This window comes from Antennarius striatus, chromosome 14, assembly GCF_040054535.1.
Source record: "Antennarius striatus isolate MH-2024 chromosome 14, ASM4005453v1, whole genome shotgun sequence".
Taxonomy (NCBI): Eukaryota; Metazoa; Chordata; class Actinopteri; order Lophiiformes; family Antennariidae; genus Antennarius; species Antennarius striatus.
Window position 1 is genome coordinate 1522537 of NC_090789.1, and position 17138 is coordinate 1539674.

Genomic DNA, 17138 nt, shown 5'->3' on the forward strand with positions numbered 1-17138 from the left:
CGAACTGCTGAAGACACAGAATCGGCTCCGAATGGCGCCGACCGCAGCGACTACCAGGGTTTATTGCTTTATCGGCTAAATCCTAATTTGAGCCTCTTCTGTGGTCCAGGAACGCCCAATGTTATTCGGCGACGGAGAGCCGCGGCGCCAAATTCTGAGATGCGAGGCCAGATCTCATTGTTTTCTCCGTTTAGAGCATGAAATAATAAGCATTAAGGAAACGATTCGAGAGCGCGGGTTGATCTGGAGTTCCATATATACGGCGCCGTTCCTTCCCGATACGGTGGGGGGGGGGGGGGGGGTAACATATGGCGATTACACAAGCATGCAGCTGTTGTTTTTTGGGGCTACGGATAAATAATGGATAGCCGTCCTCCATGGGGTCCTCAAGACGGCTAATGAGAGAAAGAACGCAAACTAGGGAATTAGCAACTGTTTTTCAAAGCCACTGTTTTCCAACAGTTTTTTAAAAAGAGCCCAAGGACAAAGAAATACCGCAAGATTAAAAAAAAAAAGTCACTATTCATCAACGGTTGGAGTGCTAAAATGCTAACATTTGCATTTATTCAAAACACGTAATATTCAACGCATTTGAATAAAGGCAGGTTGGAAATGTTAAGGTGCGGCGTTCTCACTAATACGCTTGTCGTTTTAAACCATCACAGTTGTGGGGGTACGTTTGGGGGAGGGTGGGCTATCTGCAAGGCGAAATGATTAACTACTGAAAGGGAATAGAACCGGCGCCTCGCATGAAGGCTACTTATCATAAAGACACTTTTTAATTCTGTTGCCAATGGCTGTTTATGTGCTACTAATTACTGATGAAGAATAATCATCTCTGCTCTGATTGGACTCCGTCTCGCCGAAGGCTCCTCTCCTCTTCCATTTATCCTGCTTTCGCGACTCCAACGGCTCGGCTCGCTTTTCCCGCATCGGCATCCCAGTGACATAACTCATTCCGCCCACCCGTCCCATTTGGGACCGTCCCCCCACCACCACCGGTACCCCGGCTAACATAGTCTTGGAATCCTGGCGAACCTGCCAAACGGTGCCAATTCCGCAAGTCGTTTGACTCGAATAAAGGCGAGTTTGCTCTTCGTAATCCCCCCGTCTTGCTCGACAAGGCTTCGCGAGGTTCATCTACTGTGCTAAATTGGTGCACATATCCTTATTTGTATAGAAGCTCATTGTGGCTGGGGGGGAGAAGGGGGGGTTGTGACAGCACTGGCAGCCATTCAAGCCCTCATGCCTATTTGCTGATCCTCATTCATGGCAGAATTGGCTTTTTCTGGAGCCATTTTTCAAAGATACGCATGACATGCAGCTACTGCGGCAGCGAGAATACGACAGTGCGTCCTACACCAACGACGGTACTGTACTAGCGTTAGCATAGGGTCATCGGTTGGCTCATAAACCCTCGGCGTACCTCAGGAAAGGGTTTCCTGAGAGTCTTCCGGTTCTTGACTCCAACAGTCCAGAGAAATCCTCTGGTTTCCAGGACTTTTTGCGGAATGCGCTCACAAGAACCGACATAGCACAATGTTTTAATTATGAAGTCATTGCCACTGGGCACGCTCAGTCCGCCACCGCGTGTCTGGTGATAGGTCAAACCACAGACGTCGATTCCAGCCTGATAATGAACGGAATTTAGAAGGAAACGAGTAGTCTCTCGTTTCTCCGAAGAATGCAACCAGAGGCATCATGGGAAATGTTTCTCTGCAATAAACGATGAGGGAGATTTTTTTTTTTTAAGAAGTGCCTCCACCTGGCTCAGACACCATCCGTCAGGAAGGTGAAAAGGCTCTTCTCCTGCAGGAGCAGCGATGAGGAGATCCTCCGGTGTTGTGACACTCATTAAAAATGTAGGGAGCAATTACTCCGGCTGAGTCTGAGGAGGTGAGCGCGATCAAGGCGAGCTGCTGTCGCCTCCCCTTCCTGAAGGCGGGGCAGAAGACGTAACAGACGGCGAAAGCTTCGGTTACCGCCAGGCAAGACAACCCTGTCTGTCTCTCACGAGATGTTGTTACCCCCTCCCCCCCGTTCCTCACCCTCGACCGGCTTGTTACGTCCCGAGCAGAGACCTCGATCGCATTTTTTAACCTAAATAACGTCCCCTAAAGCAAAAATTACAATAAAGTAGTACCTGAAGAAACAAAATGCTCGGCGTACAAATTATTTGAGATACGAGTTGTGCTTCATGATACCACTGGTAGTCGACGGATGGATACGACATCAGTGAGACCGGATCTCGTTCTCATTGGTGGAGTAAAGACGTAGCTCGTGTGTTCTCGCGACTTTTGCATTTGTTTTCATTCTTTATCACTGTTTACGTAACTTATATATAATTAATTATACACAGGTAAAGTCTGTGTGTCTATTGGTTGATAAAAATATGTTTGTTTTTTATATAATTTAGGAGATTTGTGGCTTTTTTACAAGACTGGAACGGATTAAAATCATTTTAGTTATATTAGATCTTTTCTTCCGGTGATCCCTGGACGATTTCATTTCAAGCCCGGTCAGAAGCAGATCATGTGTTTCTTACTTCAACATGCTTCATATGTTACCAGGTCCCAATCAGAGGACTCTCTTCGGCCACGCCCGTCACAGATGGCAGGACGCCGTGCCCGGTGGACGGCGGGGGCTCCCGGAAATAAAGCAAAAGGAATGCAAAAAGCACCAGACACAAGAGGCGAACGATTATAAAGAGGGTCAGCGTGAAGGAGATTCAGAGTCGAAGGGAAGTCGACTAAAGTTCACGCTGCAAGTTCCTCCTCCCCCCAACCAGGGCTATCTCCAGAGTTCAGGAAGACAAGATTTCCCCCAGGGGGCGCCGAAACCTCACGTCATTTTTTTATTTCACGCATTTATCTCTCACGCTGACCTCCAGAACCAAGCTGGCGCCGCGTTCCGTTCGTTTGCTCAAGGACACTTCAACAACATGGAAGACAAATGTGACCCCCGGTTCTCCAGACCACCACACCTCAGCGTTTGTCGGATGTGAGCACCCCGGCGTCGCACGCCTTTGATTTAGGGATGCAATTATCAGCAATAACCTTTTTGGGATGAAGAGCGATCAGACGGATAAAGAGAAATTTATATTATCGGCCATTTACGTTCTTCGGTGGATTTATAAGTGAGATGAGGACAAACGGCTTTTTGTTAACGCCAGAAAAGAAGGAAGAAGCAGATTCCGTCTTATATCACTAATTATTCACGTTTTGCACCATCTACATATTTGAGGTCTAAAAAGGTCCAATCAGTCAGTCAGTCAATCAGCCTTTATAATAATGATTATTATAGCCAACAGGAAGCTCCGCCCATCCTTGGAGACAAACGCCCACCTTTAAAAACAATAAAGCCACTATCATTATTTAAATTCCCTCTCCTAGTGCATCCAACCGACTCCTTACGATCGGTTGCAGAGATGAAACGGGTCGGATCAGGATGGGAAGCTCCGCCTCCTCTACGGGAAGCAGGAACCCTTAATGTACAGCGGCGCGGCAAAGGCGGCGAAGGCCGAGCCGTCGCTTGATGGATGGGAAGGGCTTAAAAGTACCCTCTAATGCAGTGTGTGTGTGTGTGTGTGTGTGTGTGTGTGTGTGTGTGTGTGTGTGTGTGTGTGTGTGTGTGTGTGTACACACACCGCTACAGAACAAATGGAGCTGTCGGGGGCCGGATGACGGACAGCTGGACAGACGGCGGCAGATCCGGGTTCTTTCCTGCCCGAGAAGCCCTTGATGGGCGATTCTGACCTCCTCCATGAAGGAGCTGCTCCTCCTCCTCCTCCTGCTGGCGTTGCGTCCTTCTCTTCCTCCTCTACGGAGGCACTAAAGGAGGATTTAGTCGGCTTTGTTATCATTTCTGCAGCACAATGGATCGCCCCCGTGCAACGCAGCCAAACCCTTTCCCTCGCTTTGAACCGGTCCCTCCCTGGAACATCCATCCTCCGCTCTTCCGGCTTTCTTTCTCTCTCACACACACACACACACACACACACACACACACACAAACACACACACACACACACACACACACACACACACACACACACACATACACACTCACACACACACACACGCACACCCATTCCAACCATCTTTACCGCATTTCTAAAGAATCAGACGGTATAAACGGCGCTGGCGGCGAGACACAGGCGCACATGCCCTCAAAGAGCCCCATTGACGGGTGTTGACTTAAGGCCGGTGACCGCTGCTAAATCCACCTCCACCTGACCCCCCACCCCCCACTCGGGCTCTCGGGTTCTGTGCGTAACTTAGACGGCTTCCTGTTTCCAGATCGCGACCGCTGACATCAGGCGCGTCATGGCGAGACAAGGGCGCAACCAGCTAGCGAAATAACACCACCGCTGCTCCAAACAAGGACGTTTAAGCCACATTCTTGACTGATTCGACAGGTTTTTGTTGTAATTCCAACTTTTATTCACCTTTAATTTATGCTCCTTAATGTTACATAGCTCTGAAATTATTATATATTCAGGTTACAAACATTATTCAAGTTACAAACATTACAGTTACACAGGAAAAGCATGTTTGTTTGTTTCTCTGTTCTAACATAAATCCTTTTAATCTGTCAGGTTATTAAACCCACAGAACTCCATCAATCAAGGATCAAACTATCAATCAATAAAGAAAAATAACATCAGACACAAGTTAGGACGTTAACTTTGTTCACGTTTAGTCAGAGTTAAAATGGGATGAATTAGTGCATTATGGGAAATGTAGTTTTTGGTCAAGTCACACTTTTGACCTATTTATTTTTAGATACGCTGACCTTTTATGCTCTTGCGGGCCACATAAAATGATGTGGAGGGCCACATTTGGCCCCCGGGCCGAGATTGACACACGTGCTTTAAAGGATCCTCTCATCCCAGCAGCCACACACACACACACACACACACACACACACACACACACACACACACACACACACACACACACACACACACACACACACACACACACATCCTCTTTCAGAATCAATAATTCAGCTAAAGAGGAGCACATGCTACGCCCCGCTGCGCTAATCAATAGAAAGCCAAATGTTATTGTTTCATCTCATTCTCTGACTTTCACATCCTAATCTGGGCCGACTGCTAACGCGTATTAGAACACAATACCCCACACCTACGGGGGGGGGATAAACCCTAAACCCCCCCCACCACCACCACCAGCTCATAAGGTGTTGAATATTTTCCTGTCGTTATAAAAACGGCTTGGTAACTGATCACAGATGTTGTATGAATTTTATATGCATAGGATCTCAAATATGCATCATAAAATGGAGGCGAGGGAAGAAGAATGGCAACTCCTTGGTGTGAGTTACACCCCCCCTGGATATTTATGGGAGGGGGGGGGCATACCTTCTGAATGCAGCAATGAAGATGGATAAAAAAAAAAAAGTAATCTGACACCCGGGCCTGGAACTGAGTGTGTGTGTGTGTGTGTGTGTGTGTGTGGGGGGGGTCATTAATGAGATCATGGGATGACCTCCCACTCTCCTCCCGACCCTATCTGTGACTCCACCCTGGGGGGGCGGCGGGCTGACGACGCTAACTACCGGTGACAATTAGCGAAAAAGTGTCGGTATCCTAATTACGAATGGAAATGCGACCCCCCCCCCCCACCCTCTGACGACGGGTCTTGATCGCGCCACACGAGGGGGGGGGGGGGCCTGCTGGCGAACTCAAGGATGCTGACGGAGGCAGGATGGGATGCAAACTGACCTTGGGAGCGAACTGCAGCATAGGCAAAGCAGAGAGAGGGCCCTGTTGCAACAGAGGGGGGGTAGGGGTGTGTGTGTGGGGGGGGTCTACCCTGATTGAGAGGCCCCCGAGATGAGCAACGTTGAGATATGAGACGAGGGAGGGGGGAGCGGGGTGGGAGGGGAGCCATATGGCAGCAGCACAAATGTATTAAACCATAAATCAGGGGGGGAGCGAGTGGACTGCCAGGTGGGGCCCCCCCCCATCTACACACCACCACCCCCCCAGGGCTGAAGGCACAGCCGTTCACAATCAGCTCCACATGGACAAGGATGAAAACATCGCTGGTATTTAGCTTCCCATTGTAACCCCCCGACGTCGGGGTCATGGTCCCGCCTCCATCCGGACCCAGAACCAGACCCCAACTCAGACCCAGACCTAGATCTGGACACAAAACTGGAACCAGAACCGGGCTTCCATCCTAATGCACCTTTCGGTTCAAGCAAGTCTTCCTTCATCTTTTCCAAAAGTGACACCAAATCCTTTCCTACGTTCAGACTCGCGTTCGTGGATCAAATCTGGATTCCGGTTCTGACTAGTTTGACGTATGAAAACCCAACAACAAACCCGACTCCACCAGATGCCGGCGAACGCGTTCCACCTCACGCCATCAAGGTGATGGATAGGTGGACGCCACCCGGTAACGGTCCGGTAGGCCGGACTAACCGTGGCCCATAAGCCTTCAGCCCTGATCCCTGATTGCTCACTCAGACACACACACACACACACACACACACACACACATACACACACACACACACACACATGTGCACACACACATGTACACACACACATGTACACACACACATGTGCACACACACATGTGCACACACACGCGCACACGCTCGTTGACACAGACATCCAAACTCCACCGAGGTAAAGCTGTCATCCGAAACCATCACAGCCAAGGCCGGCTATCCATCACGTCCCATCTCCACTCAGGGTCGAGTAGGGGGGGGAAGGAGGGGAGGGGGTGGAGGGTGGGGGGTGACGGGATGGGGGGGGTGACGGGAAGGGGTGGTGAGGGTAAAGGAGGGAGGGGAAGTAGAGTAGGGCTTGAGGAATGCGAGGTGCGGGAGTGGCATACCTTGGTCTGGAGATAGTGGGGGTAGTAGTAGGTGTACTGAGGGTACATTGGCTGCTGCTCCAATCGCTTGCCCATGTAGCTGGAATCCTTAGCAGTCAGGCAGGGAATGGTGACACGGGGGCAGACGCTGCCAAGGAGCTAGCAACGGGATGGAGGCAGCCGGAAAGCTGGGAGAGCGCCGCCGCCGTATCCTCGGCCGGTCCTTCCCGGGAGAAAAGGCGGCTTCCGTAAGCCAAAACTACGTTGGTGGGGCGGGGGCAAGGGGGAGTAGGGGAGAGGGGAGTACTGACGCTGGTCCGGAGCGTCAGTAGGGAAGGGTGGACGGTCTCTCGGTCTCCCGGATCGACGAATTTATATTTCCTCAAGAAGCAAGAGCGGCGTGGGGGCCGTTGGCGGTATCAGCTGGTCAAGAGTGATAAGGGTGAGGTAGAGGAAGAGGAGGAAGGAGAGGACGCGAAGAGGCGCAGGTGGCACCGGCGCTGGCAGTTCTGGATAACGGGAGAGGAAGAGGAGGAGGTAGAGGAGGAGGAAAGGGATGGCAAGGAAAACGGGAGAGGATGTAGAGGTTGACTTGTCGATGAGAGCTGTTTTACTTGGGGCTTTAATCCGTCGGGTCTCAAACACACTTTGAATCCGACTCCCTCCCTCCCGTTACCTCTGTTACACACTCTATCTCTCCTCTGTAGTCTGATCCGGCGGCGGCGGCGGCGTGTCGTCCTGTTTGACAGAGGGTAGATATCTTCAGCGCTGTTTGCCGACAGATGCACTTTGTGCATGAAGCGGAATCACAACACCAGAGTCGAGCCCAGACCCAGAAGACAGTCTCTAACGGTCGAGACACCAAACGGGAGGCAGACAACCAATGATCCCAGTTTCCCGAGCGGTGTGCCGCGAGCGTAATTTAAAACATCCACTGGTTGGTTAATCAATCCACCGGTTTCCAGCTGGAGGACGAGTGTAAAAAGTGCCCCAGGTGCTCGGGAGAAGAGGAAGGAGTCCCTCGTCTTGTGATCCTGCCTCTTCCTGCTCTTGTAAAATGTGTTCCTTGTTTCGTCCTTGGCTCTCTCGGTCCTGCCTTGTTCTCTTTCCCTCTGTCACACAGTTGCTCTCTCTCTCTTCTCTCTCGAGTGCGCTCTCTCTCTCCGTCTCCTCAGCACTGACAGGGTGGTAACGGGGGCTCGTCCGCGGCTGCAGGCTGATCCTACCGCCTCCTCCTTCCCCAGCCCAGCCGGTAGGAGGGTCTTGAGGAGCTCTTTCGCGAGAGAGAGGGACCCAGACACAGACCGGCAGGCTGCAGCGTTTCCACAACCTGGGAGGACGCCGGGAAGAGGAGGAGAGGAAGGAGAGGAGCAGGGCATGGAGTCAGAGTGAGCAGTCGATTCCCCCTACTGGCTGCTTGGGGAACTGTAGCCCGCAACAGACCTCACAAACTAGAGATACCCGCCAAACTTTTTGGAAACGGTTGCCACGGTTGCGGAGGTATGACGGTCTCACCAGCAATTGGACTTTTACCTGATATCCTGCAGCTTCTATTTTGGCGCAAAGTAATGAATTGCATGAATGAATAAGAAGTAATCTTTTCTAATTGACCACGACTCTCAACAAATAACTCACCAAAAACATATTTTATCGGCACGGATGTGAACTCACAAATATCTCAGTGACTCTAACGCCAAAAGTTCACTCAATTAGCAAATCAACTTAGTTTTAATTTAAATTAACTGATGCGAGTCCAGCAGAAAATCTCATCCCATGAATAAACTGACAAATAACTGGAATCAGAACAAGTATATTTTGGTATTTCCCAACGAAAGAATTGATATGTGAGGTTTTTTCTTTAAATTTTAAAGCCTAATAGCATAAGTCAGCTATTCGGCTAATGAAACGTTGGATTTCAGAAGGTCGGTGGTTTGTACTCTGATCATTACTTCTACCTCGTTGTGGTACTCTGGTACTATTTGATCTGTGAATATTATTTTGCGGTATTCTGAAGCATCATGCAGAGATCCTAAATTTGCAGTGGAGTCATGCATCTAAAACAGCCCAGTGCAGGTGGACCGATCGAATGAATGCCATCAGGAGAATCCCAAAGCTCGGTTGAGAAAGACTAATTCGTCTAATCAGGAAAGTCTAACACGGATGCAGGAAGAAAAAAATCTACTCGTCAGATAGACCGTTTTTATCAGCAGGAAAGAGGTGAGGCTGGTATTGATTGGTGATTACCAGATTAACAACCTCTGGATCAACCAGACACAAACTCCCAGGATCTGGGGAAAGGCAGGAAGCAGAGAACAAAGCTAATAAGACGGACAAAAGGCCGATGGAGAGAATAATAGAGAGATGGAGAGGAAATAACGTAGGACAGATGGGGAGACGGAGCCTGAAGGAGGCTTCATATGTCTTTATAACGTCCACCAAGCGACCGCGTGAAGTCGTCTCTGAACGTCACGGTTGAAGCTCGTCGGTTTAAAACCATCAAGACTTTTAGACGAGTGGATAAGTTGCGTGAACACATCTAATATCTCAACATGACCACTGGGAAAACAATAACCGACTTTTTTGTGTTAATTCAGGTCAATTATTAAGCAAATAATTAAAATAACAATCGCTTTGACCTATAATAAAAAGTTAGTTTCAGCCGTGCTTGTAAGAATTATTCAGAATATTGTTTAAATTATTGAAATCGTGTTACCAGTAATGAAGTTTATTCAAATGACTCAACGCAGAATGGAAAACACCAGAGATTACAGTTTCACAGATATTGGTCAGCTCCAACATTAATATTTATGTCCAGCCATTAAGAATTAAGAAGAGAGAATTGAGACTTGACTCCTGAAACTAAAGAAGTTGACCCGTGACCCGGTAGATAACACCAGAAACCACCTTGAGAACTGACCGACCTGAACTTTCTGCTCCTACCGGCGAGCCGGCGAAGGCTGGTTTATAAATCCAGCCTGGAGAAGTGAAATACACACTGTGTGTAAATAAATGTCAACGCTCTGACTCATTCCTTGGAAGCAAAGGAGTCTGGGTGTTTGGGGTTTTTTTGGGCGGTGATGAAAGTCTTGGGAATGACATCACAGAGGTGATACTCCGCTGGATAATTCATGGAGAAAAAGACTATTAATGTTGGGGTGTTGGGGCAAAACCATCAATTTAGTGAAAAAGTCGACCTACTCGCAAAGTTTTCCTCCAAAATATTCATTTAAACAAGCAATAAAAGTGATTTGCATTGCTCCAGCCTACTTTGTAGACTATTTATCTGCTCCTTGGAATATTTAAATGCCACCGCTAAAAATATTTAGCGTAACGTTTTTGGCACGGCCGCTATGTCTGCTAAACATTTTCATAAAACAAAAGCCGGAGCCATCTGCTGCTCCTCTGTTCCCGGCTCTTCCTCTGATGCTCGCTGATTCTCTTTGTAAACTAAGAGTCAGTCCGTGACTCATTCAGAACACGCTTAAAAGGAGAAAGATGAAGCTACCTAAGGCGGTGTGATGACCGCCGCGTGATCCCCGGGCCGTGTTCTTCTGGACGGAACCGGCAACGAATTTGGACGGCGGCGCGAGACCTTTCGTAAGCGAGAAGTCGGGTACTACACGAGCACAAAAAGAGATGAAGATCAATAAAAGATCAGTAACTACAGAGACTCCACAACATTTTCGCACGACACCTAAACCACTTCCTGTTTCCTGGCCTTACTCAAACCTTTGCCGAAAACCAAGACTCTTATGTTTGGTGTCATTTTCTGGACCGTGCTGTCATGGGTGTTTCCTAGAAGTGACCAGATGCTTGAAATTCGAGGGAAGGCTGGTGCGGGACAAAGGGTGGGTTGATGGGAGAGGAGGAGGAGGAAGAGGAGGAGGAAGGCTGGAGGAATGGAGGCATGCAAAAAGAGGAGGGAATGTGGAGTGGAGCAACAGCGGGGATCTGGAATTCCGGGAACCAGCCTTTTTGTTTTTGGAAGTCGTTCTTCTGGGGCATACCCTTGCACATGTTTTACGCAACTCTACTGATGGAGCATTACTACCCAGCATTCCCAGTAGAGACTGTTCCTGAACATGAATGGATCACAGAATAAACAAGTATGACCGGATTAACCCAAACTATCGTTTCCAAAAATCTCAAAAACCTTGTTTACGATCACTCCAATCAGAAACAGAACGGTAAACAGATGTCGGATTCCGATTGTTTTTCTGAAAATTTTTTATTGCTAAATAAAGACGTGGGTTTTTTTTCGCTTTTATTATAGCAAATCAAATTCAGGCCAATCTGAAGACATGCAAGGAGCTACTGCTGCCAAATCTGACGACAGACAAAAAAAGAAGGAATAATTTTAGAATTTGGACATGACAGCACTCGGAGACACCGATCTCCGCCAAGCCAGCTCAGTTTCTCCACGGTGTCGCCGCGCCTTTTAAAAAACAACTGGATCCAGATGACGACCCGGATCACCGACAAAAAAACAGATTGATGTGTCCTCAGAGCGTACCCGGACTAAATCCGATTTATTACATCATCACATGTTCATTCATTTGAACAGAACTGTTCTGAAAAGCAACTCCGCTCCTTTCCCCTTCGCGAGGCTCTGCCTCTTTAGCTACATTTGCTGCCACCTAGCAAACAAACTGGGAAATATTTTAATCGGAGTAATCGGCTATTAGCCAGCCTATGTTGGTATAAAGTCCCGCCAGATTAGCCGCAATGCTAAAAGCTTATTTAACTTAAAAACCAATGGCATTAGCTAATGTAAGCGTAGCGCCACCAAGAGGTGATATAGAGATTAAAGAGAGGAAAACACGCCCACAATTTTATTTAAAAAATCTGGAGCCAAAAGTAAAGAACTGGTCAGGTTTTAAAGCTAGGATTGTGTTTGTTTAATTTGATATATTTCATGTGAAACTAATATTTTTAACAATGTCTTAAATTACTTATCTTCCAACTAACCATAGTTAACAAAAAGAATTTCTTTCATTTTCTGCAACATCATCCAGTGAGGTGATAAATCATCTTCTGCTCGCGATCACTTTAAGTGTTTAATACGAGAATAAATAACTGAACATTGGGTGTGCGTGCATCGCCTAAAAGGATCTCTACTGGAAACACTGCTAGCGCTCAAGGAATTCAATCGCTATCACTCTCCAAATTTGATTCCCGCTAAACGCCGGCCAAAAAAACCTCGAGCAAAGATAAATATTTGAAAGTAAAAGAAATGCAAGGGTGATTAAGTCCTGAATGGATTTAAATTCGTCTTCGTGTTGTTTCCTGCAGGTGATTCCAACCCAAACCTACTAAGTTAAAACCTTTCAATGCCGTTCTCCAATCAGCCGCTCGGGTTCTAAAAGGTGTGACGCTGCGTTTTCAGACGAATCCAGACAAACAGATCCGAGTCTGAGCTCTTGATTTGAAGCAATTCTTTAATACACTCTTATCGGTGCATTAAGGGATGAGCGCCTCAGGCAATTACACACATTTAACCTACCCGAGTATAATTTTCCGAAGCACAAAGAGCCGACTCACATCTTGACGATGCGATTACGGGATACTTCCGTATAAACGATGCTCACGCCACCTGCTTTCGGCTTTTTATCCAGTTGACTCCGGACCACCCGGCCCCGCGCCGAGACATTTGATGAACGCCAGGCAGATTTCCAGCTAGTCTTTAGCCGCTATCACAACACAGACGAGAGCGACAGAGGCCTAATGGGGAGGAAATATGAGACCAGACACGCATGAGTAAAAATGAGTCACAGCGCCATTACGACACCCGACAAAGACTTAAAAGTGTAAGTAGTCCACACTTAGCTCGACGCCATTACTAATGTGAAATGTATATACAAGTCAGACAGATCGGCTCATTTCCTTGAGAAAAGACGTTATAAATGATGGGTTGGCGGGGGCCCACCAGCCCAGGTGAGTTCCACATTATGCTGCCATGTTGGCCACAAGCATCCCCGCAAAATAGGGGCATAAACGCTGCACAACAGTTTAACCCTTACAGCCCTGACCTATTTTGGCCGCTTTTTGGTACTTTTGATATTTGTCTCTATATATCACATTAAAAATGATTTAATATACCCATGCTTGGTATGTTTATCTTCAGCACAACTTCAGCTATATGAAGAGATAGTTTTTATTTCCCTACAACTTATTATATTGACATATTGGGGCAAAACAGACACAGTCAAATTCGAAAATGGACCAAAATTGTATTTTATTGCACATAAAAACCAAAAATATGCTCATCGAATTGATTTTGAGCTCCAAAAGGTTTGCCATAGGCTTCTAACATAATTATATACAGTTTGTGCCACTTGTGCCACTCTTCAAAGGAGTTTTTCAAAATAAGACAATGTGCAATGGGAAAGCATGTTTGCGTCACGTGGCAAAATGCACAAATTGCGAGACATGTTTAAATCACGTGAATACATGCATCACCTTTTGTACGATGGCGACTACATGGACAGAAACACGGCGCCTGCATCTGATTGTAAGAAGCCGTTTGAACCGCTTGTCTTAGATCAAATGTAAATATAAGGGTTACACAAAAGATAGTTCCCACGTGGAGGTGCTGAGACAAAATAATCCAAATCCTCGTTTACAGCAGCGAAAGCACAAAAAAAAAAAAGTCAGAACTGCAGAGAAACAGGAAGAGGCCGATCACAGCTTCATCCCAGCCGTTCCTGTCGATCATGTGCACTTTGTTTTATTCATCGCGTTAATGCCTTAAATAGATCTAAGTGAAACCCGTTCCCGACGGCGCCGCCGCTGCTTCCTCTCCTCTCGTTTATCAGGGGGAGGTTGATGCAAAAAAACGCAAAAAAAACCAAAAAACAGACGCAAGTATTTGATCATTTTATGCACCAACGAATGATGAAGATGGCTCTTTGCTTTGCAGTGTGTGTGTGTGTGTGTCGTTGGGCCGGCGTGTCAGAGGCAGGAGAGTAAAATAGTGAGGTAATAGGGAGCGGCGCTAAAAGGTAGAGTCTGGAGATTGAGAAAAGAGTTATAGGTCGGAACGGGAGCCGATCCGTATGAATCCCAACGCCGCCCGCAATTGAGCCGGATGGGAAGGGAGGACAGCGGCGACACTTTAGAGCGCCGCTAAGTCATCTTGGAATGAAGTGAAATGACCACATGTCATAGCCAAGATGAGAACAGAGCAGCGAGGAGAGCGAGAAAACAGAGTGTGTCGTTCTAAGAGGAATATTTCAGAGGAGTAAATGGAGCAGAACTCCATTCTGGCTCCTCTCTTAACCCCCCCCCCCCCCCCCACAGTGTCTCATCCTTTGCATGCAAAGCATGAAGCCCAGGAGACAAAGATACCAGACAGGAAGCTGGGGATGAAGTAACACTCAATTATGAGTTGAGAAATTCCGCCTCCTGTGTTTGTTTTAGCATCGCAAAAAAAAAAAAATCGCAGAGACGTGAAAATTGCCTCAGTTTGTAGCCGTCGTCCTGGTGATAGCGGCGGTCATGGGTTCAAAGAGGCGGCGCCTCGGTTCCACGAAGGTTACACAGCCTTTTTCAGATTGTTGTTGTTGTTGGAGAGCAACAACAGGAAACAGGAAACTCTCACAAACAAACACCGCGGCGAATGCTAGCTCGGAAATTAACAATTTAGCAATAATCTGCGTCTTTTTACAGGAAGGGGTGACGTTTCAAAGACTTCCTGCGAAAGTTTATTGCTGTACAACCTCAAAAGTCCATCTTTCATCGTCGTGGCGACAGCTAGAGGAGGCTAAAGCGGTTTTATTTCCAACCGGTTTGGTGGAGGGAGGAGACAGAGGGATGTGATCCAATTAGAGGGCAGGAATTTACAATACTCAATAACGAAAGGACAGGTGAAGGAACAGCCGACACGTTTTACACCCGCAATAATACCACGGGGCATAGATTTTGTGATCCTTGTCCTATTAAACTGCACTTTTATAGCAGCGACAAAAAAGCGCAATAACATATGTGCCTTAACTTTACGCGTCTCTATATGTGGCTTGACAAGAGGAACGGTGAAATGAACCATCAGGCCTTTTTCTGCAAAGCACGGGCGGACACAACAACATGGTGTGAAGATGACTCGGTAAATAAATAGAATTATATCTAATTAAAGATACATATTAAAGCAAAACATTCCTTGGAGTCGCTTAAATTGAGATTTCTTTTGTCAGATATTTCAAAATTCAGATTTTTTGGTGACGTCATCGTCTCCATTCACATTTAGCAAAATGAAAATAGCAGAAAAAAGAGCTTTCTACACTTGTGAGCAGCGCCTCAGTCAAAAGTGTGATTTTCCCTTCGTGCCATGCTCATATGTCCAAGGACTTCTGGTGTGGACAATAATTGGAGAGACTGGCGAGGACGGCCGATTAAGGGATGAGCCCCAGATGTGCTGGAGATGAGCGTTAACCAAAGGCAGCTGGTGCGCCGGGAAGGAAAAGGTGCAGAGGTGCTAGGAAAAGGTTTGAGCCCATTGGTTCCGTTGTAGAACTATCCTGACTTTCATTTCAGGTTGATAATCAAAGCGTTTCAGAATTCAATCGTCCAGGCACGCAACAAAACTTCCTCGTTGGATCTTCTGAGTCTCGACGGCCAACTTTTTGGCCAACTTTTCGCACGTATCTCCGTAAGTATTCCAAAATCGTATAGGTGTGTCCATTGACGAAGTCTCACATAGAACTGAACGCGTCTGGAAAGTCTCACCATTTCCTACCAAAGTCTTTCGCCCAGTTCGGACCGGATCCGTGAACCTCAAGTTCACGTATCCTGGAAAGCCGCCATCGTTCTAAAGCGTGATGGATTTTGAGTGAACTCTGCAATTTTGAGCTCAACTTAAATAACAAACTTTTAAAATGGGTTTTAGTCTAATTAAAATAAATTCCGATGAGTTAATGTCTTCCTCTACGGGCCTCACACCTTCATTCGAAGAGCCGAGCCCTCGTTGACTTTTTTTACCCAGACGCCGTCGGTTCAGCCATCCCTCACGCCCGTATTGCATGATTGCACTGAAGGACCAGTATAATCAACCATAATGCTTCACAGATGTTATGTGTTTTTAAAAGCCGGCACTGCAGCCCGAGGCGGCCACGTCTGCAAGCCCGTCTGCGCCCGGATTTCAACAACCAGGAATGACAGTTTGAAACCTGACAAATAAGGTCACATATGCAAACTCAGAAAGCGTGATTTATGGTCCCGCAACCCGCCACCGTCATTGGTTAATCACCTGGAGAACAAGTAACAGGTGCAAACTGATTTGCTGGAAAGTGATTTCACAGATGAGATGCTTCGACATCGACAGGAAATGGCCAAACCGGGTCTTCGGCGACATAAACGGCAATCCGAACAAGAGAAGGAACCATTTAAATCCCTTTAAAGTCCACCAGGAACGTCTCTTAATAAGCCCACTAACATCTCCGATTGTGTGCAACGTCTTAAGTCAACCAACCACCGGAGCGGTGGCATACCACAGCCATGAATTTGCATGGACCACCTGCTCTTGGGAAATAGGAAATGAAACATGCAGAGGCTTGGAAGGCCTTGCGGATTCTGGATATTCCTGTGGTCTGGCGCTGACGATGCTGCAGCCCAGGCCTGCTGATTCCTAACAGCGGAGAACGCAAAGCTCTGGTCACGACAGGAAATGCCTGGTAGGTGAAACATCCACCCCGAGACGCGCTCCTTTAGGAGGTGTCGAATGCACGAGGCTTTTCCACGAAACGCGTTGGCGGAGTGGTTAACGGTGTTCCATCATGATTACGGGGGATAATTAGCTTGAGCTGCGTCAGTTAAAAACAACTTTTTTTTGTTTTGTTTTTGCATTTGCTAAAGACGGCAGAAGAAATTAGTCACTTTGATTAAATAAAAAGTCATAGGTTTGATTCGCATGTTTGGTTTGGCAAAAGTTTTACGTCGGATGCCCTTCCTGACACAACCCTCTGTATTTATGCTGGCTTGGAACCGGCACAATAAGACACTGGCTTGTGCCCTCTTGCGGCTACAGGGTAACGGACAGGGTAACAGACAGGAGTCAACAGACAGGGTAACGGACAGGGTAATACACAGGGGTAACAGACAGAGGAAAACAGACAGGGTAACAGACAGGGTAACAGACAGGGTAACAAACATGGGTCAACCTCTAACCCCTTCTAACCCTTTCTTTGATTAAATAAAAAAAATTCCAAAAAATCATGTATATTAGAAAACTACCACAAAGTGGGAATAGTGGTGCGGATTCAAAATGTGAAATTTAAAAAATATAGAGATCTCACT

General features: G+C 47.1%; 1 protein-coding gene across 4 annotated transcripts in view; it reads right to left on the reverse strand.

Annotated features, from left to right (window-relative positions):
- The window catches only part of rbms3 (RNA binding motif, single stranded interacting protein), a 166132-nt gene that overhangs the window by 108332 nt on the left and 40662 nt on the right, over positions 1-17138 (reverse strand). Inside the window, exon 1 of one of the 4 annotated variants that reach the window (XM_068332308.1) lies at positions 6873-10062. The exons of 2 other annotated variants lie outside the window; for them this stretch is intronic. In XM_068332308.1, coding sequence (XP_068188409.1) covers positions 6873-6947 — 75 coding nt within the window. In that variant the 5' untranslated portion in view covers positions 6948-10062. Of the gene's footprint in view, positions 1-6872; positions 10065-17138 lie in introns of those variants that run through there. One more of the 4 variants, XM_068332309.1, reaches the window with a different exon arrangement.